Genomic DNA, 25384 nt, shown 5'->3' with positions numbered 1-25384 from the left:
AAGGGAGGTAACTGAAGTCTGTAAGCAACAGGATTGATGACTTGCTCAATTTTGAAAGGACCAATGTAGCGAGGTGCAAACTTCATACTGGGGACTCTTAACCTCAAATTCTTCGTGGATAACCATACCCGATCACCCACCTTGAGAGCAGGAACCGCTCTACGCTTCTTGGCCGCAAACTTCTTATACCTGAACGATGCCTTGAGCAGAGCTGCTCGTACACTCTTCCAGTTGTTTGCAAACTGATGCAAGGTGATATCCACTGCTGGAACAGAAGTTGCTGGGAGCGGTTGGAATTCAGGGACTTTAGGGTGGAATCCAAAGTTGGTGAAGAATGGTGTTGAAGAAGATGAGGAATGATACTGATTGTTATGACAGAACTCGGCCCAGGGAAGTAACTGAACCCAGTCATCTTGAGAGGAAGACACATAGATGCGGAGGAAGGCCTCCAAGTCCTGATTCACCCTCTCAGTTTGACCATTGGTCTGAGGATGGTAAGCCGTGGAAAACTTTAGTTTGACTTGGAGGACTTGGAGGACTTGACATAAACTTCGACAGAATTTGGCTGTGAATTGAACTCCTCGATCTGAGATAATTTCTTCAGGCAGACCGTGGAGTCGGAAGATCTCTTGTATGAACACTTGAGCCAACTTGGAAGCTGACGGAAGACCGGTGAGAGGAATGAAGTGTGCCATCTTGGTGAACCGGTCAACTACCACCCAGATGGTATTGAACTTGTTGCACATGGGTAAGTCTGTAATGAAATCCATCGACAAATGGGTCCATGGTCGACGGGGAACGGATAGTGGAACCAGTTGCCCCGCAGGCGACTGGCGGGAGACTTTATGTTGGGCACACTTTGGGCAAGATGCAATAAACTCCATGACGTCCTTTCTCAGAGTTGGCCACCAATAGGACCTAGAGATAAACTCCAGGGTTTTTTGGATACCTGTATGTCCGGCAAAACGGGAAGCATGGGCCCAATGCATGAGCTTCTTCCTCAGTACCGGCTTCACAAAACGTTTCCCTAGTGGGGGCGTAGAGTCCATCCCTACCGTGGAGAATGCCAACGGATTGATAATAGGATGCTTGTCTGAAGACTCTGACTCATTTTCTTGCTCCCATGAGCGGGAAAGGGCATCGGCCTTGCGATTCTGAGAGCCCGGACAGAACTGGAGTTTAAAGTCGAACCTGGAAAAGAAAAGTGCCCATCTGGCCTGACGAGGGTTGAGACATTGTGCGCCTTTCAGATATAAAAGGTTCTTGTGGTCTGTAAGTATGGTGATTGAATGAGAAGCTCCCTCCAACAGATATCTCCACTCCTCTAGAGCGAGCTTGACGGCTAGCAACTCCTGGTCGCCAATGGCATAGTTGCGCTCCGCTGGGGAGAACTTCCGAGAGAAGAAACTGCAAGGATGTAAATGGCCATCTTTAGCCCTCTGAGATAACACCGCTCCTACTCCAACAGAGGAGGCATCCACCTCTAAGATGAAAGGAGAGTCGATGTCGGGCTGTTTCAGAACTGGTGCAGAGATGAACCGTTGTTTTAAGAGATGAAAAGCTTGCGTAGCTTCTTCAGACCACTTGGACGGATTAGCACCCTTCTTAGTTAAAGCAGTAATAGGCGCCACAATGGTGGAAAAGTCTCGTATAAACTTTCTGTAATAATTGGCGAACCCTAAGAACCTCTGGACCCCTTTGAGTGTTAAGGGTATCGGCCAATTCTGGATTGCTTGTAGTTTCTCAGGATCCATCTCTAGTCCGGAACCGGACACAATGTAACCTAGAAACGGAATGGACTTGACTTCAAAGACGCATTTCTCTAATTTGCAATAGAGATGATTGACACGGAGACGGGACAGAACCTCTTTTACCCAAAAACGATGTTCCTCTAAATTGTTGGCAAAAATGAGGATATCATCTAGATAGACCACGACATGACGGTATAAAATGTCTCTGAAGATCTCATTGACAAAATGCTGGAAGACAGCTGGAGCATTGCTCAATCCGAAGGGCATGACGAGGTACTCATAATGTCCGTCACGGGTGTTAAAGGCGGTCTTCCACTCATCACCCTCACGGATCCGGATGAGATTGTATGCACCTCTCAAGTCCAGCTTTGTAAAGATGGTAGCTCCGCTGACTCTATCAAAGAGCTCAGTAATCAGGGGTAGTGGATAGCGGTTCTTGATGGTAATGTCGTTCAGACCTCTGTAGTCAATGCACGGCCGCAGACCACCATCTTTTTTCTTTACGAAAAAGAAGCCTGCGCCGGCTGGAGAAGAGGAAGGTCGAATGAACCCCATTGCTAGGTTCTCTTTAATGTATTCCTCCATGGAATGCGTCTCAGGCAGAGACAACGGGTAAGTTCGGCCTCGAGGTGGAACCTTCCCTGGAACGAGATCAATCGGGCAGTCCCATTCTCTATGAGGAGGAAGGATATCAGCAGAGGCTTTACTGAACACATCCGTGAAATCTTGATATGGAGGAGGTGGAACATCAGACGACCTGGGGGAGGAAGAACAGACAGGCAATACTTTAAACAAACATGTCTCAGCACAGGAGGGACCCCATGCCAGAATCTGCGTAGTCGTCCAATCAATAGATGGATTGTGAAGACGGAGCCATGGAAGGCCCAGGACCACAGGATGTGTGGCTCTTGGAATCACTAAAAAAGAAATAAATTCAGAATGAAGAACTCCCACTCTCAGACGAACTGGTAGAGTCCTTAGAGAAATAACTGCATCAAAAATCTTGCTGCCATCCACGGCAGTTAAGGAAATGGACGAAGGAAGTCTCTCGGTGGGTAGGGACCACCGTTTAACATAGGCTTCGGTAATAAAGTTCCCAGCTGCTCCGGAATCAAGGAGGGCAATGACGTTCCGGTAACGTTGAGCAATTTGGAGCGACACTGGGAGATTACAATCATGAGGAGATGGAGAGGAGATCATTACTCCTAGCCGGCCCTCTCCTGGGCGAGCTAGGGTTTGGAGTTTTCCCGGACGTTCGGGACAGGCATTGATGGTGTGAGACGGAGCTGCACAGTAAAGACAAAGAGACTCAGAGAGACGTCTTCGGCGCTCAGCAGGAGTTAAACGGGAACGGCCAATTTGCATGGGCTCGTCTTTAGATGGTGACAGTTGGCGAGGAGGAGGAGCAGAAGATTTTGGAGCAGATGATCTTCCACGCTCAGTTGCTCTCTCTCTGAAACGTAAATCAACTTTCGTGCAGAGTGAGATTAGCTCATCTAACTTGGAAGGTAAGTCTCTGGTAGCTAACTCATCTTTAATACGCTCAGATAAGCCATGCCAGAATGCAGCATACAGGGCCTCGTCGTTCCATGCCAGTTCGGATGCCAGGATCTGAAACTGTATAAGATATTGTCCTACAGTACGTGATCCCTGGCGTAAACGGAGAATCTCAGATGAAGCTGAAGTTACCCGGCCTGGCTCGTCGAAGATACGCCTGAATGTTGACACGAATGCAGTGTAGGAGGATAGCAGGGTGTCGGACCTCTCCCATAACGGTGATGCCCAATCAAGGGCTGAGCCACTGAGAAGAGAGATAATGTAGGCAATTTTTGTACGGTCACTGGGAAAATTGCCAGGTTGTAGCTCAAACTGAATCTCACACTGGTTGAGAAATCCCCTGCAGAATCTTGGAGATCCGTCAAATTTTGCTGGCGTTGGAAGATGAAGACGTGGAGCAGAAATGGGTAAGGTGGGTGGGGTTATAGCTGGAGTCACTGTGGTTGACGCACCGGACGCGTCTGATCCACGGAGGGTTGTCTGAATCCCATCCAGCCGAGTAGAGAGATCCTGGAGACAGCGGATGATGTGGCCCTGTGCAGCCTCCTGATGTTCAAGTCGGGCAGCCAGTTCTTGCATCGGCCTGGCCGCTTGATCCTGGTCTCCGGCTGGATTCATATGGTCAGTGCTTACTGTCACAACTGAGGGCCTGAGCTGACGGGAGGCAGCCTCAGTTGTAGGGGCTGAGATGTAACGGAACCTGGGAGGTTGTATCAGACCCCTAGACATGTAAGTAACATGTAGAAGAAATGCCCGAAGGCGTGAACACGACAACCAGGGTAAAAGTCAATGATGTTTATTTATGACAAACTCCGTAACACAGCAGCAGTAAAAGAAAACATAAAAATCAGCAGAGGATAAATACAGTTCCTGGGTTCTACAGGGTGGCAAGGGCCACAGGGCTCTGGTAGTGTGAGATAGTTCTTAATAATCTTCTAGGTGGAAAGTCCTTACCAGGCCCGACTGTAGCAATGGAAATAGCCCAGGATCGTACCAGCTGGTGTTCCAGGAAAAGCTGGGCTGCTGTGGGTAAAACGGCTGCTGTGGATACTGGCTGAAACCAGACTGATGTTGACACGGAGTGAATACTGGCTGGAACCAGTTAAATAATAAAATGTAGCTTGAGAGCGATGAAATATGGAATGATGTGTGGAGCTTGAGAGCGGTGAAATAATAATGCCGGTGATAAATGATAATCTGCAGAAAAGGGTACCGGCACTTTAAGAAGAGCTGACCTCTGCTGGAAGCTGGATGCTGAAAGCAGGTGGATCTGTAGCTGGAAGCAGATGAATCCAAATGGATAGGAGAGTCAGGCTACACCGCAGGTGGAATGCTGGTGCGGGTCTCTTTAGTGGAAGTGTGGAGATAGGAACTGGAACCTGGAAAACAACCACAGGAGAGAGACAAACTGGAACTAGGTTTGACAACCAAAGCACTGACGCCTTCCTTGCTCAGGCACAGAATATTTATACCTGCAGCAAGGAAGGGATTGGCTAGGCAATTATGCAGATTAACAATGCAGACAGCAGATTGGTGGAAATGAACAGATGACAGAATCCAAGATGGCTGCGCCCATGCAGACACTTGGAGGGAAGTTTGGTTTGTAATCCATGTGGGAATTAAAACAGCAATGGCGGCGCCGGCCACAGGAGACGCCAGACTGATAAGTGCACATCTAAACCACGCGGGCACAGCGGAGGCCGCGGCTGACGTTATCGCCACTCTGACACTCTGCATGCAGAAACTCAGGGACAGCAGCGGAGGCCGCGGGAGACGCCATTCCGGATGTAACATGGCGCCGCGGTGACCGCGTCTCAGAGTGACAGGAGAGGAGGCAGGAATGTGGATATCAGTATAACAGATGGGATCCGGTCCTGGAATGCTGAGCCAGCCTTAGGAGGCATCTGAAGGGTAAGTAATGGCGTCCAGATACCCGGATCGTGACACTGGGGGCTAACTACAAAGGGGCTAACTGCTGGGGGCAAACTACAGGGGCATTACTACTGGCGGCGTAACTACAGGGGCATTACTACTTGGGAGCTAAACTACAGGGGAGCCAAACTACTGGGGGATAACTACAGGGACCAAACTACTGGTGGCATTACTACTGGGGGCCTAACTACAAGGGGGGCATAGCTACAGGGGCTAAACTACAATGGGGCAAACTACAGGGGGGCATTACTACTGGTGGCTAAACGACAAGCAGGCAAACTACTGGGGGCATTACCACTGGGAGGCTAAACTAAAGGGGGGGTAAACTACTGGGGTCATAACTGCAGGGGCATTACCACTGGGGGCATAACTACTAGGGCGCTAAATGACTGGGGACATTACTACAGGCAACATTACTACTGGGGGCAATTCGGGCATTGCATAAGTGGCACCACTACTATGGGGTCTATATAAGGGGCACTACCAGTACAGTGGACATTGCATAATGAGCGCTACAACTGTGGGCATTGTATAAGAAGCGCCACCTCACATGCACCGAAGCCGCACGCAAATGTACTTGCCCCTTCCATGGTGCCCCCCCTATCATTTTCTTCTGGATCCGCCCCTGTCCTGACCGAGTGCCAAACTGAGGAAAGCACAGACAGAACAGAGGCCCCTGTGTTCCTGCCACCACCAGGGTACCTGCCTCCTGTTCTCCACCCCATGCAGGACATTATGTTTGTACCCCTGTCATCCACTGTTTCTCCCTGTCACCAATTGCCTCCCCATCACCCTCTGCCTTCCCCTACTTTCCACTGTCACCCTCTGCCTCACCCTGCCTTACGATGTTACCCTCTGCCTCTCCCTGTCACCCACTGTTGTGTGGCATACTGTGAACAACTTGAGTTGCGGTGGAGGAGGTGGGGGGGGTCCAAACTATATTTTTGCACCTGGGCCCACCACTCACAAGTTCCGCCACTGGCTGTCACTATTATATATGGGGGAAATTTGTATGTTAGTAATGTTAGATTTGGACAAACTGTGGGAAGTGGGCTTCATTATTAAATTAGCCTGGAGCTGGTTGGGGAGAAGTAGAACTGAAGTGGCTTCTCATTAGTTATATGATTTATGTGAGGTTATCTGCTAGATGCGGCCCTTCTTTTCCTCTGTATAACTTCCACACCTGTGATGAATTCTTTGGAGCCATTTTGAGTAGTATACAGTCACTATGTCGTTATTCATAATGTTGACAGGTATGATATTGGTATGGTTAAAAATGTTGACATCTGGAAAATGTCTACACTGACAGAAAGTCGACATATGGAATGTCGTCATTGTAAAAAATGTCAACCTTAGTATTAGAGCAAGGCTTAGGTTTAGGGGTAAGTGTTATGGGTAGGTCTATTTCTCTCACCAGCACTAATCTAATCCCTCTTGTTCTTTTTCTTCCCTCACTTATACCATTGTTTCCTCGCTGCTAACAATGGCACCAAGCCTTCGGCTGCTGATTTGGGTCTTATGACCACGGCTGCAGCAATGATTATACAGCTTGTCCTTGTTCTGTAATGTTCTATACTGTAAGTCACGTTTTTGTATTTCAGTTTTCTTACTGTTCCTGTCTATGTACATAGTAAGTCACTGCAGACCCCTTGTGGGGCCACATACATAAAATATAATAATAATAATAATAATAATCAGAAAAACATTGTTGACATTCTGACCATGCTGCTTTTGACATTGTAGACCACCCTCTCCTCCTGCAAATCCTTCACTCTCTTGGAGGCCTAATCATGAAGCAGTGAAAAGTGTGGAGAAGTGAGCCTGTGGAGAAGTTGCCTATGACAACCAATCAGCTGCTCCGTACAATTGTATAGTATGCAAATTATAAATGTTACTTCAATGCTCTTTAGGTGAGTTCATCAGCTCTTTAGCCTCCAATATAATCTCTATGCTGATGATACTCAGATCTACCTTTTCTCCCCCATCCTCTACCTTTCTAGTATTGCCAGCTGGCTCTCTGCTATCTTTTCCTGAATGTCCTAGCGCTTTCTTAAAGTTAATATAGCTAAGTCTCAGCTGATCATCTTCCCACCCTCCCGCATAACATCACCTCCCACTATTTATCTATTGACAGTACAATCATCTCCTATAGCTCCCAAGTGCGCTGTCTTGGGGTTATCCTTGATTCCTCCCTCTCCTTCTAAGCACACATTCAGTACCTCTTGCAGGTACTGCCATTTCCATCTCAAAAATATTTCCAGGATAATCACACTTTCTCACCATGGATACTACAAAGACCCTTATATATATTTATATACACTGCTGTGCAAAAGTTTTAGGCATGTGTGGAAAAAATGCAACAATGTAAGACTAGAAGTGTTAGTCTCCGCTCCCTCCCCCCCACTGACTGATCCCACCTTGCTCACCTCTTTAACCTATCGCTCTCTACCGGCATCTTTCCCTCATCATTCAAACATGCTCTGGTCTTCCCTATTCTCAAAAAAACCAACCTCGACCCTTCACTCACTAGCTACCGTCCCATCTCTCTTCTTCCATTCGCCTCCAAACTACTTGAATAACTGGTCTACAGCCATCTCACAAGCTACCTCTCTGAAAACTCCATCCTTGATCCACTACAATCTGGCTTTCACCCACTCCACTCCACCGAGACTGCCCTGGTGAAAGTCACCAATAACCTGCTTTCGGCCAAATCCAAGGGCCACTTCTCTCTGCTCATTCTTCTGGACACCGTGGATCACCCTCTCCTCCTCCACACACTCCAAAACGTTGGCCTCTCTAGCAAGGTCCTTGACTGGTTTACCTCTTACCTCACTAACCGCTCCTTCTCTGTGTCTGCCTCCGGAACCACCTCACACCCTTCCATCCTTCCTGTTGGTGTCCCTCAGGGTTCTGTCCTAGGCCCCCTTCTGTTCTCCCTGTACACCTCTTCCCTGGATGCGCTCATTAACTCCTGTGGCCTTCAATACCACCTCTATGCTGATGACACACAACTCTACCTCTCATCTCCTGATCTGTTCCCCTCTGTCCTCTCTCAGGTCTCCAGCTGCCTCTCTGCCATCTCCTCCTGGATGTCTGAGCACTCTCTGAAGCTCAACATGGACAAAACTGAACTCATTATCTTTCCCCCAGCCAGAGCAACACCCCCCACTAAAATCTCTATCACTGTTGACAACACAATCATCTCCCTCGTTCCCCAACTCCGCTGCCTGGGCGTCACTCTTGACTCCTCCCTCTCCTTTGCACCCCACATCCAAGCTCTGGCGCAATCCTGTCGGTTCCAGATACGCAACATTGCTTGCATCAGGCCATTTCTCTCCCAGAGTGCAACTAAACTTATCATCCACTCACTGATCATCTCACGACTCGACTACTGCAATGTTCTCCTCACTGGCCTTGCTTGCTCCCATATCGCTCCTCTCCGATCTGTCCTCAACTCCGCAGCTAATCTCATCTTCCTCTCCCGCCGCTCCACATCTGCCACTCCTCTTCAACAAAATCTACATTGGCTCCCATTTCCCTACAGATTTCTCTTCAAACTCCTCACCCTCATATACAAGGCCATCTCTAATTCCACTGCTCCCTACATCTCCAACCTCCTCTCACTTCATACTCCCTCCCGCCCACTAGGGTCGGCCGATGACCATCGCCTCTCCTCTGCCCTGGTCACTGCTTCCCATGCACGAGATAAAGATTTTGCTCGTGCTGCACCCTTTCATTGGAACGCGCTCCCCCGCTCCATCAGACTCTCCCCGACCTTGCAAAGCTTCAAACGGACACTGAAAATCCACCTATTTACCAAAGCGTACCCTTCTGATGCGTAACCTAGTCCTGAGGCTGCTCCTCCATCCCCCTGCCCCATGCCCTGAACATCTCTGCTTTGCTTGCATACTGCCATCAGGCTAGCTCCTGCTTGCTTGCACCTCATGTCATCTGTCTGTCGCCCCTCCCCACTAGATTGTTAGCTCTTAAGAGCAGGGCCCTCTTTCCTCTTGTTGTCAAAGCCCTCTTCTCGACACATTTCACTCGCAGATCTCCCCTACTCAGCGACCATCTTTACCCGCTTTTTCTCCTGCTGGTAATGGCTCATCTCTATCTATGGCCGCCAGCCCCAAGTAGTACAATGATTACTCCCTCACTACTTACATCTAAGCTGTATTATGTTTTGATAATTGTGGTGCTTTGTTACCTGTACTCTATTTTTGTAATTTATTTACTGTAATGCTAAGTTTTGTCTCCCTGTACTGTCCTTTGTACGGTGCTGTGAAAACTTGTGGCGCCCTATAAATAAAATGTAATAATAATAATAATAATAATAATAATAATAAGGGGGTACACACGGAGCAATATTTACTTAATTTCTAAGCAATCTGACCAGATTGCTTAGAAATAAAGCAAATAAAGCAAACTTCGCTCCGTGTGTAGTGGTGCTGGTAAAAGCGATGCGCGGCCCCACGCGTCGCTATCGCCAGCGCTAGATTGGGCATGCATGCATGCCCAATCTATCAAGATGGCTCACTTCGCCGGGTGAAGTGAGCTTTCCCCCCCCCCCCCCCTAACTCAGCACACAGCGCATACATCGCGCTGTGTGCTGATCTTGAGAGATGTGTGCTGAGCAATCTGTGCTAGATTGCTCAGCATACATCTCTGGGACAAATCTCCCCGTGTGTACGGGGTTTAGTTTATTTTTAGTAATTAAATGCAAAGTGAATGAACAGAAGAGAAATCTAAATCAAATCAATATTTGGTGTAACCACCCTTTGCCTTCAAAACAGCATCAATTCTTCTAGGTACACTTGCACACAATTTTTGAAGGAACTTGGCAGGGAGGTTGTTCCAAACATCTTGAAGAACTAACCACAGATCTTCCGTGGATATTGGCTTGCTCAAATCTTTCCATCTCTTCTGTAATCCCAGACAAACTTGATGATGTTGAGATCAGGGCTCTGTGGGGGCCATAACATCACTTCCAGGACTCCTTGCAGAGGCGGAACTACCGGCAGTGCAGGCAGTGCACTGCACTGGGGCCCGCCTCTGTCCAGGGGCCCAAGCATGTAATGAGTCAAACTGACTCATTACATGCCGCTGTGCGCTGCAGGCAACCGCTGCCCGCAGCGCACAGCCGCCCGGAGATAGGAGCTGAGCAGCGGTACAGACGGGGGAAGGAGGAGGGAGCCGGAGGACGGAGCCGCAGCAGCGCTTTGTTACTGGTGGAGGCGCTGCTGCTGCTGCTCCTCTGCTTCCCTATAGGCTGTCTTCCGAGAACAGCCTATAGAGAAGCAGAGGGGCAGCAGCAGCAGCGCCTCCACCAGTAACAAAGCGCTGCTGCGGCTCCGTCCTCCAGCTCCCTCCTCCTCATTCTCTACTGCCCGGGAATCGTCGTCTGACGCAGCTGCACCGAGGAGCCTGAGGGTAAGTATAATTCTTCTTTCTTTTTCTTTCTTTCTTTCTTTCTTTCTTTCTTTCTTTCTTTTTCTTTCCTTCTTTCTTTCTTGTGCCTGCCTGCCGCAATGTGTAAAAAGGGGGGACTACCTGCCGCACTGTGTAAAAAGGGGGGACTGCCTGCCGCAATGTGTAAAAAGGGGGGACTACCTGCCGCAATGTGTAAAAAGGGGGGACTACCTGCCGCAATGTGTAAAAAGGGGGGACTACCTGCTGCAATGTGTAAAAAGGGGGGACTGCCTGCCGCAATGTGTAAAAAGGGGGGACTGCCTGCCGCAATGTGTAAAAAGGGGGGACTGCCTGCCGCAATGTGTAAAAAGGGGGGACTACCTGCCGCAATGTGTAAAAAGGGGGGACTGCCTGCCACTATGTGTAAAAAGGGGAATCTGCCTGCCGTAATGTGTAAAAATGGGGACGCTGTCTGCCGTAATGTGTAACAAGGGCACGCTGTCTGCCGTAATGTGTAAAAAGGGCACGCTGTCTGCCGTAATGTGTAACAAGGGCACGCGGTCTGCCGTTATGTGTAAAAAGGGGTAATCTGCCCGACGCTATGTGTAAAAATGGGGAATCTGCCTGCCGTAATGTGTAAAAAAGGGGGGCTGCCTGACGCTATGTGTAAAAATGGGGAATCTGCCTGCTGCTATGTGTAAAAAGGAGGAATCTGCCTGCCGTAATGTGTAAAAATGGGGACGCTGTCTGCCGTAATGTGTAACAAGGGCACGCTGTCTGCCGTAATGTGTAACAAGGGCACGCTGTCTACCGTAATGTGTAAAAAGGGCACGCTGTCTGCCGTAATGTGTAACAAGGGCACGCGGTCTGCCGTTATGTGTAAAAAGGGCACGCTGTCTGCCGTTATGTGTAAAAAGGGCACGCTGTCTGCTGTAATGTGTAAAAAGAGGAATCTGTTCGCAGTAAGGTGTAAAAGGGTCTCTACCTGGTGTAGTGGTGCTACTGTGCGGCATCATTTGAATAATGGAGACTACTGTGTTGGTATTATTTTGTGGCCACACCCCTTCCCCACGAAGCCACGCCACTATGTATTTTTGCGCGCGCCTACGGCGCGCACTGCCCCCGGGGTGGACTTGGATGGGGGGGGGGCCCAAAGCATTTTGTCGCACCTGGGCCCACCGCTTGCTTGTTCCGCCACTGACTCCTTGGTCTTCATTACGCTGAAGATAGTTCTTAATGACATTGGCTGTATATTTGGGGGTCATCATCCTGCTGCAGAATAAATTTAGAGCCAATCAGATGCCTCCCTAATGGTATTGCATGATGGATAAGTACCTGCCTGTATCTCTCTCCAGTTCCAGTCTGGTAATACACAGAGACTTTCAACCCAGACACATATCCAGCTCCAGTCCGGTTCCAGTTCAGTCACCTATCCAGTCTGATTACTTATTTCGGTTCAAATCAGGTCAACTATGTAGTTCTAGTAACTAACCAAGTTCCAGTCCGGTCACTAACCTGTTTCCAGTCCAGTCTCCTATCTGGTTCCAGTTCAGTTTCTATTCCAGTTGTCATCACTCTAATCCAATTCCAGCATCCCAGTTTGTACCTGCATTCAGTCAGTGTTTTTTTCCCCCAAAATATGTTTTATAGAGGTAAAGCATAAACCATAATACATAGTATATAAAGCAGAAAAAACAGAACCGCATTTGTATGATATAGAATATACAAGCAGAGAAACACAGAACGGTAATGGCTCAGTTTCGAATCATACCTCAAATTTTCCATTTTCTAACTTAAAATATTCATATTAGGATGGTGACCAGTATACAGCATGGCAAAATAAAGGAAAGGAAGAGACAATATTCCTATGAAGTTATAACCGGTCTGATATAAAAGTAGAATTTTTAGCCATATAGAGGCGTCCAACAACGTGAAGGACGCATAGTATAAACAATAAACAAATAAAAACAAAGAAAAAAATTTCTATCGTATCCACCAAGGCGAGAAAGGCCATCCACCCATCCATGGAGAGACTGTCGGAGCAAAAGAAGTCATACACATCAGAGATCCAGGGATATGCAAATAGGGAACGAGGGAAAAGGAGAAGGAAAGGAGAGATAGGTAGGTATGTCAGCAAAGGGGAAGAGGGAATAGTTAGCAGTCCAGAGTTATGTAAGGGTGACAGGGTGTCTGTGGTCCAGAAGTCGGTGACAGTACCATGTGGTGCAATGGAAACTTTGTTGGATAGCTAGTTTAGTAGGTGTAGGTAGAGTATGAATGACCTTTTCCCAGCATTGAAATAGCGCTGGAGTCAAAGCCTCCTTGTCAAGAGATGTTTCTAGCCAGTCCATTGTAAAGAGAAAGAGCAGTCTGGAGGTCGCCATATGTAAAGTAGGGGGGGAGTCATATATCCATTGTTGAAGGACATCTTTCCTCCCTACGGCTGAGAGAAGTGTCACTAGTTTTTTATCAGATGCGGGAATATTTGGCTGGTCTAGTAGGTGGCCAAAGAGAGCCCATGAGGCGGTACATCGGAAATGAATGCCTAAGCTAGAGGAACTATACGTCTGTAATTGACCCCAAAATGTCTGTATATAGGGACAGTGCCAGAAGCAATGCATAATGTCGGCTACTGGCGCAGAGCATTTAACGCATTTCGCAGACTCTGATAGGCCCATCAAGTGGCTCCGTTTTGGAGATATGTAAGCCCTGTGCAGGATCTTATATGACATTTCCTGATAGATACTTGCTGGAATAAGTTTCAAAGAAGTAGCAAAGCTTTCCAATATCGTCTCAGGGGACATAGAAGGGATCTGAGATGACCACTTTTTGAGTTGTATAAGGTCAGAGGTAGGAACGATATCCGTATGAATTCGGGCATAGATTGTCGATATGTAGTAAGTGCCAGAGTGCATTAATGTGTCTAGTGGATTAAGAAAATCCGATTTACCTAGATGTAACAAAGTCGAGTGCAGGTAATGGGAGGCTTGAAAGTAATAGAATCCATGAAGGGGGTTAATGTTATATTTATCTACAGCTTCAGTGAAAGTAAGTGGTTTGTGCAGGGGGTTAAGGAGGCTGCGAACACGCGTGATTCCCGCAGCGCTCCAATTGTTAAAGGTAAGGAAGCAAGGCCGTTTTGAAAATCCAAGTTGCCTAGGAAAGGAAGGAACAGTGAGTGAAGATAGTGTAGGTTTAATGACTGTCTCGATCTTTTCCACGCTACAATAGTGGGGGACAGTAGAGGGCTGTCATATTGGGGCAGTTTCAGGGTGGCATTATTAGCATGTAGAATATAGCTGAGGGATAGAGGGGTGCAAAGTTGAGAGTCGAGCAGTGAGTCAGTAAAAATATGGGTGTCTCTGAGCCAGTCCATGGCAAAGCGTAGAAGGCAGGCCCTATTATACTGCTCTATGTCCGGCAAATTCAATCCTCCATTCTGTACCGATTGGGATAGTTTAAGAAAGCTTATTCGAGGCCGTTTATTAGACCATAGGAATTTAGAGATGTGTGAGTTAAGGAGGGACAGGTCAGATTTCGTGAGCAAAATGGGGACCATTTGGAGGACATATAGCAATTTAGGGAAACAAGCCATTTTAATAAGATTACACCGACCCAGGAGGTTAAGAGGAAAGTTTTGCCAGAGGGTTGTAGGAATATAAAAGGGCAGGGTCTGAAGGCAGTGAAACCCCTAAGTAAGTGAGGTGAGTGGGGGCCCACCGGAATGGGAAAGGGGGGTCCCACCCTAGGGTAACCTGTTTAAATATGGCTAAGGCTTCCGACTTGTCGTAATTAATCGAGAAACCTGCAAAAGAGGAGAAACACTCTATGGCTTCCAGAAGCCTAGGGACAGAGCGTTTAGGGTTCGAGGTAAAGAGGAGGATATCGTCTGCAAACGCTATCATTTTTAGTTCTTGAGAGCCAATTAGTATACCCTTGAATTCAGTTAAATTAGTAATATAACGTATAAAAGGTTCTAGGGCCAAATTGAAAAGAAGGGGGGAAAGAGGGCAGTCCTGTCTAGTACCTCTTTCCAAAGTAAAGGGGGTAGAGGAGATATTATTGACCATTACTTGTGCCGTAGGGGTAGTATAAAGGGTGTTGACTAGGCCACAAAATCCCTCTCCAAAATGTTGATGACGTAAGACCCGATCAAGATGAGGCCAGGCAATCTTGTCAAAGGCCTTCTCCGCATCAAGATTGATTAATATGTTATCACTAAGCTTGTGGGAGCGAGAATGATGGCAGCCAATGCAGCTCTAATACCTTTCACCGATTGCCTATTTTTAAGGAAGCCCAGTTGGGCAGGCGATATGATGTGGGATAGACATAATTGTAGGCGGGTAGCCATGAGTTTAGTTAAAATTTTGAAGTCCTGGTTGAGGAGGGATATAGGTCTATAGGAGCTAGGGAGGGAAGGGTCCTTGCCGGGTTTTGCTATTACAATTATCTTAGCTTCATTTAACCGAAGCGGAGTTTGTTTGGTGGAAAGGATATGGTTGTAGAGGGATGTAAGAGTGGGGGCCAGATCATCTCGGATCATTTTATAGAACTCTGCGCCAAAGCCATCAGGTCCGGGACTCTTATTGTTTGGCAGACTTTTTATAGTATCTGTAACCTCCTCGATGGTGATTGGGCTTTCCAGTAAGTCCCTCTCCTCCTGAGAGAGGACAGACAAATCAGCTGTTTCGAGAAAAGAACAATTGGCATTAATATCATCAGGGCCTTTGGAGTATAAGGAGCGATAGAAATGCATAAATTCAGTGCAAATAGAATTGGGGTCCGAAACCAGCCTGCCTGAAATATTAATGGTATTAACCCAGGTACGGGATTTGGGGCCCTCAAGTTAGCCAGTAATTTACCCGATTTATTGCCCCATCTGTGAAACTTATTTCGCTGGTAATCGTAAGATAGCTGGGCTCGTTCAGTAAGGAAAGTATCATACACAAGTTTAGCAGAAAGATAGGCTTCCTTGTTGGCAGGGGTATCACGTTGCTTATAACTCCGATATGAGGAGGTTAACGTCGTACTCAGAGTCTGCAGCTGTGAGGAATTTTTTTTCTTTTTAGAGTGGGTATATGACATAACATGTCCTCTAAGAACCGCTTTAGCAGCGCCCCAAAATAACGGGGAGTCTGGGACCTGTTCGTTGTTGTCTAGGGTGTAATTGAGCCAGGATTGTTTAAGGTGGAGGAGGAAGTCAGTGGAGTGGCACAAGTATGCAGGAAAGGGCCAGCTTGGGGTAAAGTGGAGGGGCAAAGATAGTTGGATGTGTAAAGATATAGAAGCGTGGTCAGAGATAATGATGTCGGCAATCGATGTATGAGTTACCTTAGGAAAATGGCACGTGGAGGTAAATATGTAGTCTATGCGAGAGTGAGATGAGTGAGGATGAGAGTAGAAAGAAAAGTCTTTTTGGGTCGGATGAAAGATGCACTATGGGTCAAGTAGGTCAAGTTGTGAGCAGAAAGAAAGAAGTAAATGAAGGACAGAAGGGGTAGTGTGAGTACTTACTCGAGATCTGTCCATGGGTGGGTCAAAAACCAGGTTGAAATCGCCTCCAATTATCAAATTTTGGCCACCCCAAGTAAGGAGTGTCGACAAGAGAGCTGCAAAGAAAGAGTCAGGGGAGGCATTGGGAGCATAGACATTGAGAAAAGTGTAAGTAACATTATCAATTAGTATATCAAGCAATATGAATCTGCCCTCAGGGTCAAGAAGTTTCCTACTAACTGAGTATTGCAAGTTGGAATGAAATAGGATAACCACTCCTTGGGATTTAGAATGGTAAGGGGCTGAGATACAGTCCCCTATCCAGGGGGTCGCAAAGAATTCCTAGGGTCATCTAACCAGTGTGTCTCCTGAAGGAATACTACATGTGGGGCCATGCGTTTTAAATGTGAAACTACCTTCTTCCTTTTAACTGGGTGATTAAGACCTTCTACATTCCAGGAGACTAGGCGTAGGGAAGCAGTGCTAGGATCTCCTAATGTGTGGGAGTGTGGGGAGGCAGCAGAGGCCATATCAACCTACTCCCACAGTCGGGAATGACATAATGAGTGTGTATAAGGTGAGATAGGGCCTCACCCCGTCCCAGCGAGCGGGGGGAGGACACCCCAGGAGGAAAAGGAGGCCTCGGCCCAGGCGGACACTACCAAACAATCGATGAGACATCAGCAAAAACAACAAAAACGTTAAGCAATTAGTGAATGAACTATAAGCATACATGTGGTAAAAACATAATACTTCACATACGAGACCCGAAATGTAGGATCAAGACAATAATGAATAGCAAATCAGTGGGTAGCAAACACAGTCAAGTATTAGGTATGGCGAAGTGTAGCCTCGCTTCTCCGGGATCGTCGAAGAATAACGGTTTGCCATTCTCAAAGACCCGAAGGCGAGCCGGGTAAAGCAGGGAAAACTTGACCTTGGTGTCGAAAAGACGTTTGCATATGGGAGCAAACTCTCTGCGCTTGGCGGCCACAAGGGCAGAAAAGTCCTGGAAGATGAGTAGACGGTCCTCATTGTAAGATAAGGAGGCCATTTTGCGGTAGTGTTCCAAAAGCTTCATCTTATCAGCATAGTTTAAAAGTCTCATTATGACAGGGCGGGGGCGTCCAGTAGGGTTCCTCCGTTCCTGCCCAATCCTATGGGCTCTTTCAATGAGAAGTGGGGTTCCTCTGAGGTCCATAGCTAGCTGTTCTGGGATGCCTGAGGAGAGGAGATCCATGAGTTCGTGGCCTTTAACCGATTCTGGGATGCCGATGACTCTCATCGATCTTCTCTGAGAGGTCGGCAGTTTCCGATTGATTGGATTGTATGGTTCGCTGAGCCGTCGATAAGTCATCCTCTAGCGTCGATATCCTCTGTTCTGCCTCATCCAAGTGACTAGAGTGTTGGTTGAGTTAGGTGAGAGTAGATTCGATGGCCTCTTTTATACCAGCTAGTTTCTCATCTAAAAGGGGTCCCAGAACAGCCACCAAGTCGTTATGCTTCATTTTCGGCTGTTTAACAGGTGGCCTGGACCTGCGCGTGTGTTGAGATGTAGAGCGCGACGTCGAGCGGTCTGAGTCAGAGGAATTGCCACAAGGAGTGTCGTCACGAGTTGGTAGTGGAGCCGAGGTAATTGATGTAGGAATTAAGAACTTTTCCATGCAGAATTGTTGAAGTATAGAAGCAATAGCAACAAGGGTGCGCAGAGAGTGAGATCTTGGAAGGGTGTATCGGGTCTCACATGTGAAGCAGCAAGATGCCGAGTCGTCACATCACTCTAAGAGTAATGCAGGAAGCAGCTACTATGGCATTCGATCAGCACGTAGCGGGGAGGTGGGGTAGCCAAAGTGCTTCCAGGGGGCATCCAGGGAATTACAAACAGAGGGAGGATGGCAGATAGCGGGTGAAGTACTGAGTAAGGACAGCAGGGGGTGTTGGGGTGTCGACGCAGCTGCGTAAGTGGTGAGGGCAAGGTCCAGGGTGTGGTTACACAGTGAGAGAGACACGTGGGTCAAGGAGGGGGGCAGCTGTCCAGCCACAATAAATCAGGGGAAGGAGTGCTGCAGGATAAATGATAGGGTATATGCGCTCCAGCCGGAGCCAGGCTCCCGTGGCAATGAGTGGTAGTAGCAAGGGAAGTGGTGCCTGTGGCTTGTAGTGATGAACTGGAGGGCTTCCCCTAGGAGAGCAGCGCTGTGGGGGGCTGGTGGATCCTCAACAAGTGTCTCACCAGTGTGGTAGTGTGCCGTGCGGCGGCCAGCAGGCAGCCCGAACCCTCCGGTGATGATGTGATGGCTGACCTTTAGCAGGGTCTTCCGTGCAGCCAGTGCAGCACTCCGTTGGAAGGCCCGAACGGCGGCAGCGGTCACGTGCTGGTCCGGTCCGGTCACCCCTCAAGCAGTCAGTAGCAGGGAGAATCAGCGGAGGTACAGGGTGTAGCAGGGAGAAGCAGCGGAGGTACAGGGTGTGCAGCATCAGCGTTCTCCACTAAGGTCTCCAGCGGTCTGTTAAGATGCAGGCTGCAGCATCAGGGGGAAAGATGGCCGCCAGGACCCGTCACCGCTGCAGGGTGAGGAGATGTTTCCCTGCCAGTCGGCTCCTCCCACAGGGCTATGTTGTCGCAGGATCCTTGAGGCTGTCCGCGGGCGGCAGCTGAGCTCGTGAGCGCCGGGTGAGTTGAGAGGGGTCCGGGTGCCGATATCACGGCGCGCCCGGAGGTCCGACAGTTCTCCCCCGAAATTGAGGTCTCGGCGTGGGTAGTAGGTGCAGGCCGCAATCCGCGGGAGCCTCCACGGCGCTCCCTGATTCCGCGGCCAGGGTCGTTCAGTAGCAGGAAGGGTGGGAGAGTACGTTTAACGGAAGAGTGGGACGGGAAAACGGGCCTAAGCGGGCTGGGAGGGTTAATATATATTGTAAAAGCAGGAGCTGTGCCAGGCTACCCAGTGTTTTTTTTAATATCACCCCTAGACTCTCTGGGGTAAATTTACTAAGATTCGTAATTTCCAGAATCATGTCCAAGTTCAATCACGAATGACATCGACAGTGTAAAATTGCAACTTTTTGAATTGATTACGACTAATTTACTAAGCTGTCGTATTCGTATTTTTCGTTTCTTCCGATGTCGATGTCATTCGTGCTTTTCTGCTGTAGATTGCGGCCGCGTTTGCTGTTTCGCGGCCGCGTTTATGGTTTTTTTTACGACTGCGTCACATGTCTGTTACGGCAGTGATTTAGAAATTGCTGCCGCGTTTTTAGTCCTAAGTTTCGTTTTCGTCACGCGGCCGTGATTGGTTGTATTCGTGAAGGAGGAGTGTCTGTGCATATTACTATAAAACCGCCCCAAACACACCGCACCTCGTGGGTTTAGCTAGTGGAGAGGAGAGAGGAAGGTGTATTTGGAGTTGGTGAGTTTGGTGGAGTTTTTGGTGGATTTGGAGAGGAGTTTGGTGATTGTTGAGTGCTGTACTGTGTGTGTAAGTAGTCTTGTCATATTTGTAGTATTGTTTTTTCACAGTTTGTCTACTTTTTTGTCCTTGTTTTTTTTTTACAGTCTTTTGTCATTGTTTGTGAGTGAGTGAGTGAGCGTGTGTGTTGGCTGTGTGGTGTGTAGTAGTAGGAGTAGTGGAGGAGTGTGTTTTGTGTTTTGATTTTTCAGTGTTTTTTGTTGTTTGTCATGTCAGACTCAGAGGTCAGTGTGGTGGCGGAGGTTAGTGAGGTGGAGGCTGGTAGTGAGGTGGAGGCTGGTAGTGAGGTGGAGGCTGTTAGTGAGGTGGAGGGGGGTAGTGAGAGGGAGGAGGTTAGTGAGGAGGAGGAGGAGGGGGTGCCTGTTGCTGTATTTTCCAGTGATAGTGATGGTGTTGTGGCTCCGCAGCCACGCACCACTACCAAGACTGGCAGGAATATAAAGTTCAGCTATGCTGAAAACATGGCTTTGGTGCGTGAGCTGATGAAGCACCATCGCCAATTGTTTGGTCAGGATGCTGGCAAGGTGTCCTCCCGCAGGAAGTCTGTCCTGTGGGGGCAAGTAATACTTGCCGTGAATAGTGAGGGTGTGGTGAGGCGGACTGAGGACACGTGCCGCAAGAGGTTTTATGATATTAAGCGGCGTGTCAAGGCCAAGATGGCCAAAGAGGCCAAATCTGCAAGAAAAACCGGAGGTGGCCCCCCTTTCCGGGCCACCTATCGGGACTGGGAGGAGCCTGTGCGGGCATTGATTCCTGCCGAAGTGGTGTCTGCTACTCATGTCCGGGATTCGGACCGACCCACGCAGGATGGTAAGTTTGATGTGTTATATTTTTATTTAAATGTCCTCTAAATGTTGTAAATGTCATTTTTAAAGGGTAAAGGATGCATAAATTGTGTTTCACATATTGCAGGCCTATGCACCCTTAAGGTGTGTTTGTGTTTAGAATGTGCTTTTTTCACCTTGCATTGGCTGTTTGGTAAATTTAATATTGCGCAAAAACATGTGCAATGGCTTTTTAATTTTTAAAAAAAAATGTTTTTTTTTTTTGACGATATTGCTTGGACATCTGTGTTGTCTGCTTATTTTAAAAAGATTTTTGTATTTATTTACTTCTGAAAAACGGTGCAATTATTTCAACATTAAATTTGAGAAACATTTGCAAGTAGTCAATCTCTGCAATATCTGAGGCATAATTCTAAAATGTAACAGATTTATTGTGTGCAACATCATGTACATTTGGATATACACCACAAAATAATGATGCTTGAAGCTCTTAATCAGAAATTATTTGTTTATCCAATACATAATAGATGGTTACAGTACAATAAGGCTTTGCAGGGTTTTTTTTTACACAAAGCATGGTAATAATGTTTGGTACACTTTTTCAACAGTCCCACAGACCAGCCGGCCAGACAGGCCTCAGACAAGTCAGGATGAGGCTGGGATTGCAGGTAAGACTTCAGTGTAGTCACATATTCTGCAAACACATAGAAGTACAAAATATTAATGTTTATATTTTCACATAGGTTCTGCTTCTGGAAGCCGACCTCCTGTAAGGCGCCCATCACAGGGCTTGGGCCACTTACCCAGGAGGCCAAGTAAGACACGGCGTCTTGGCTCGGAATCTGCGGCTCCATCATCCCCACCCAGGCGACGACTTTCGGCAGTGTCACCCCAGCCACCACTGGCACTATTGGCGAGTTCGCAGAGTGATGAGCCCCGATCCCCTCAGTTATCTGGTGAGTAAAAACAGAAATTAAACACATAGGCAATAATATACACAGTACAGTTAATATGTTGTTAGTTGGTTTTGAGATTACATGTTTTCCAGAACAAGCAATGTGATGTTACGTCTTCAATTGCTAAAGGTGAAAAAAAAATTTTTTATAAGGTCTTAGTGGATGTTCTCGCCAACATCATTTTTAATAAATATCAGAATTTTTTTAAAATTTGCCCCACACACGTGCACATTTAAATAAAATAACAATAAAATTCCACAAAAAAAAAAGCATCCACAACATTATAGTGTTCACACATCTCCCCTGTCCAGTATGTAGATGGCTTACTTGCTCCGCTCCTCTGGACTATCCAGGTAAGTAGTCTATATCGTGGTCAGGGGAGGGAATCTAACAGTGTAATGCTGTGGAGGGGAGTTAGTTAGGTGAGGATTATGCAAATCTGTCTATGTGGCCGCCTGTGTTGGTATATATGTTTTTGAGCATAAAAAACATTATAAGTTTATAAAATCAACGCCAAAAAGTTAAAAAATGGAGTATTATGAATGTAGTAATGTGTAGAAGTAGCCTTGCTAAAAATTTACAAATAAACATTGCATGTTGGCCACCCCATACAGAGCCCAGCTTGATGGCCGACGTGGACCAGCAGGGACAAGACCAACAGGCAACCATCACACTGCAACTTACACCTGTTGACCCAAGCCAGCCAATACAGCTGCAGGATATCCCCCAAGCCTCCATCAGTCCACAACTGGCACAAGCTCCGCCCCCAAGCCAAATACCAGATGATTTTTGGGCCAGTTGGACAAGCCAACAGGCCCAAAGCAATGCCAGCCTGACCGCACATACACAACACCTTGCCAGTCTGCCCCATCATCTACCGCGTATTAGTCGCAACTCGGGCAGACTGATTGTACAAGTAGGGCGAATGGCAACCTCAATGGAGCAAATAAGGGCTGACAACAGCCAAATGCTTGCTCATTTATCGCGCATCATAGATGAGCAACAGCGCCATCAGCAGGCACTCGTTCAGCTCATTCAGCACAACCAAGTGGTGAATGAGTCGTTATCCAGGATTGTAGCCAGCCACACTGCAACCAACACTCAGCTGATTGCAAGCCTTAATAATTTGAGCAGCAATATTTCATTGATGGGAGCTCACCAAGTAACCTCCAGCTCGGGGACCACGACCCCTATCCAAACGCCAGTAACCTCCCCTGTTCGGCGTTCCTCCAGAGCACGTGCCAGTGAGCCAGCACAAAGCTCAGCACCCAGCACACACAAGCGGAAAAAATAACCCCAATGTGATTGGCAAAATAAAAATTTGTATTTGACAAACACACAACTTCCTGTGTCCGTCTCAAACATTGTCGAAGCTGCTCTGTATGTATGTATGTTTTTCATGGGTAATGACTGAAAATGTATTTTTAGCATAAACTAAGTACAATGGACACACCACTATAAACTACAAACAGTAAGTAACAAAACACACAATAGAAAGTAGTGCAAAGTGTTTAGTCAAGGATAATTACAGCCTACTAAAACTGACCTGAAAAATAGCGCAGGATCACTTCTTGCCGTACCTGCCTCCCTACATATGTACTCACACTGTCACCAGATGGGTCTAACTCCTCTGCTTGCCGACTGCTTTCTCCCTCATCATGTGCCAGATGTTGGGTTAAACACAGATTATGGAAAAAACAGCAGCAGAACACAATTCTAGTCACCTTTGAGGGACTATACAACAAAAGGCCAGCAGATTTATCCAGACACCGAAACCGTGACTTCAGCACACCAAAACATCTTTCTATCACATTCCGCGTAGCCTTATGTGCATGATTGTAACTGTGTTCAGCAGGAGAATCAGGTTGGGACAATGGAGTAAGGAGCCAAGAGTAGCAGCCGTAACCCCCATCACCTGAAAAACAGATATAGTCCACATTAGTACATATGTTAGATTATTCTTTCACCTAATCATAACTCGAGTTTGTGGATAAAAGACATACACACAAAACATTTTAAACATACCCAACAGCCAGCCATCAGGCATTTGTCCGGCCTCAAATTTATCGAAGAGCGATGACTGACTGAGGATGAAGGAGTCATGGCAGCCACCAGGGTAACCTGCAACAACACTCATAATTTTTAAGTTTGCATCACAGACCACCTGGACATTAGTTGATTGGGACAGATGTCTATTAGTATATATATATTGGCGGCCCTTAGGTGATCTCAGCTGAACGTGTGTGCAATCTATGGCCCCCAGCACATTGGGCATGCCAGCAAGCTCATAGAAAGCTACCCTGACAGCACTCCACTCCGACTCCTCGGTAGGGAAGCAGATTGAGGCATTAATGTGTGGCTCCAACACATCCAAAACCTGAGTGGACATTAAAGAAGCTAAGGTGAGTGTCATGTTAGGTATTCTCTACAATACTGTGTTGTTTGAACTTACAGAAGCAACACTTAGACATAACCGCCTATGTATTTTTAGACTCACCTGCATCAAATATCTGGAAAAGGTGGGCTGTGAGATACCAATGACGTCGCCTGCCACAGCCTGGAAGCTCCCAGTAGCCATAAAGTGTAACACAGCCAGGAGTTTGTGTAGGCCTGAGACAGAGCGAGAGCGTGCTGTCTCAGGGTCTATGCCCAGTTTGACAAGGTCATACAGGTGGAAAATGTTGTTTCTATTTAGGCGGAACATCTGTATGACCCTATCATCGGACAATGCATTTAAGTTTAAACGCCCTCTAAAAAAACGAGGCTGGCGCAGCCTCCGCGGTACCTGGACAACCTGTTGACCATGTTCACTTACCTGGGCCTGATTCCTGGAAGCCTCATGGAGCAGTCTAAGGTATCCCACAGCAAACAAAAAATCATTGCCACACACCACAGCCGCCATTTCAGAGTGAGAGAAGTTCAAAATGTGCCTGGAACACTTTTATAGGGCCAAACATTCAGGTGTGAGTAATGGATAATTGAGTACACATGTAAACACGCTTTTCAAATGCTGGCGCGTTTTTTTTAAGGAAAAAAATTACGATTTGTAATTTTTCGCGGCCGCGAATGCATTTTCACGGCAGCAATTACAATTACGAATGGTTAGTAAATGACCGAGATTCATATCTAAACAGGCGTAATTTGACCGATGGTGTATTCATTCGTAATTTTTTACTTGGACTTGCAAAAAATTACGAATGCCCTCATCTCTGCCGTGATTAGTGTTTAGTAAATTACCGAGATGACACTTTGAAGAAAAAACGGCATCTCGGTCAAAATCGGGAGCTTAGTAAATTTCCCCCTTTGTCCACATATTTTATAATTGCCAGTCACAAGTACTAGTTTTGCCTATTACACTGACCATAACTAATTTAAATTGGTCCTGAACCACCAGCTCAGGGCACCCATGCAAGTACCCCGAGGCATCCCATGGTACCACGGCGCCCAGTTTGGGTATTGTGCAGTGTGTCTCAACATTCTGGCCATATTTCTTATGGTTTATCGTGTTTACTTCCATGTGAGCTGACATATGCAAATTCACAGGTGTGGCAGAACATCTGAAAAATCATTTCATTTGCCAGTTCCACACAAAAAATTGCATAGTGTCTATTTAGCTTTACTCCCAACTCAGAATAGGTCCCATAACCTTTACGCCATTTCATCAAGAAAAGCATGGTGTCTCAATGAAGCAGTAAGTGAATGCTTATGAAAAGTTAATACAAGTACACATTACTCTCATATTTATATTAGGGAAAACCAGAGTCTCCAACTGTACCTTTTGGCTGGTACAATATCGTTTTTTTATGGTCTGTACTGGACAAAAGGTCCTTGTACCAGTTTTCAGCATCTCCCATTCCTATTAAAGCCTATGAGAGCGTCATTTAGCCATGCCTCCTTTACCCATGGTCACGCCCCCTTCCCTTATTTGTACCAGTTCTCGGCTCGGCACTGTTGGAGGTTATGGGAAAACTGTGTGACAGAGCAGGATTCAAAGTGATGACTAAGAATGGGAACACCTTTCACTAGACAGGCCT

The 25384-nt window shown here is 47.1% G+C and overlaps 1 protein-coding gene and 1 long non-coding RNA gene across 2 annotated transcripts; one reads left to right on the top strand and one right to left on the bottom strand.

Moving 5' to 3' along the window:
* Positions 1-20874: 20874 nt before the first annotated feature.
* Positions 20875-22692, top strand: LOC134935617 (uncharacterized). Its single transcript, XM_063930557.1, has 3 exons — positions 20875-21062; positions 21138-21350; positions 21965-22692. Exon 3 carries the CDS (start codon positions 21976-21978, stop codon positions 22642-22644), a length of 669 nt encoding a protein of 222 aa, XP_063786627.1. The 5' UTR covers positions 20875-21062; positions 21138-21350; positions 21965-21975; the 3' UTR covers positions 22645-22692.
* On the bottom strand, positions 20978-23028 carry LOC134935618 (uncharacterized). The gene is made up of 3 exons (XR_010180290.1): positions 22897-23028; positions 21198-21347; positions 20978-21088 (listed from the first exon to the last, which is right to left on the bottom strand). It is a non-coding gene; the product is annotated as an uncharacterized LOC134935618 (long non-coding RNA).
* Between the last annotated feature and the right edge of the window lie 2356 nt (positions 23029-25384).

This window comes from Pseudophryne corroboree, chromosome 6 (genome assembly GCF_028390025.1).
Source record: "Pseudophryne corroboree isolate aPseCor3 chromosome 6, aPseCor3.hap2, whole genome shotgun sequence".
Lineage (NCBI taxonomy): Eukaryota > Metazoa > Chordata > Amphibia > Anura > Myobatrachidae > Pseudophryne > Pseudophryne corroboree.
The sequence above is the reverse complement of the archived record's forward strand: the minus strand, read 5'-3'. Positions and strand labels throughout refer to the sequence as shown.

Excerpts from the sequence above, each read along its gene's own strand:
- LOC134935617 (XM_063930557.1), top strand. The coding sequence starts at position 21,976 with ATGGCCGACGTGGACCAGCAGGGACAAGACCAACAGGCAACCATCACA.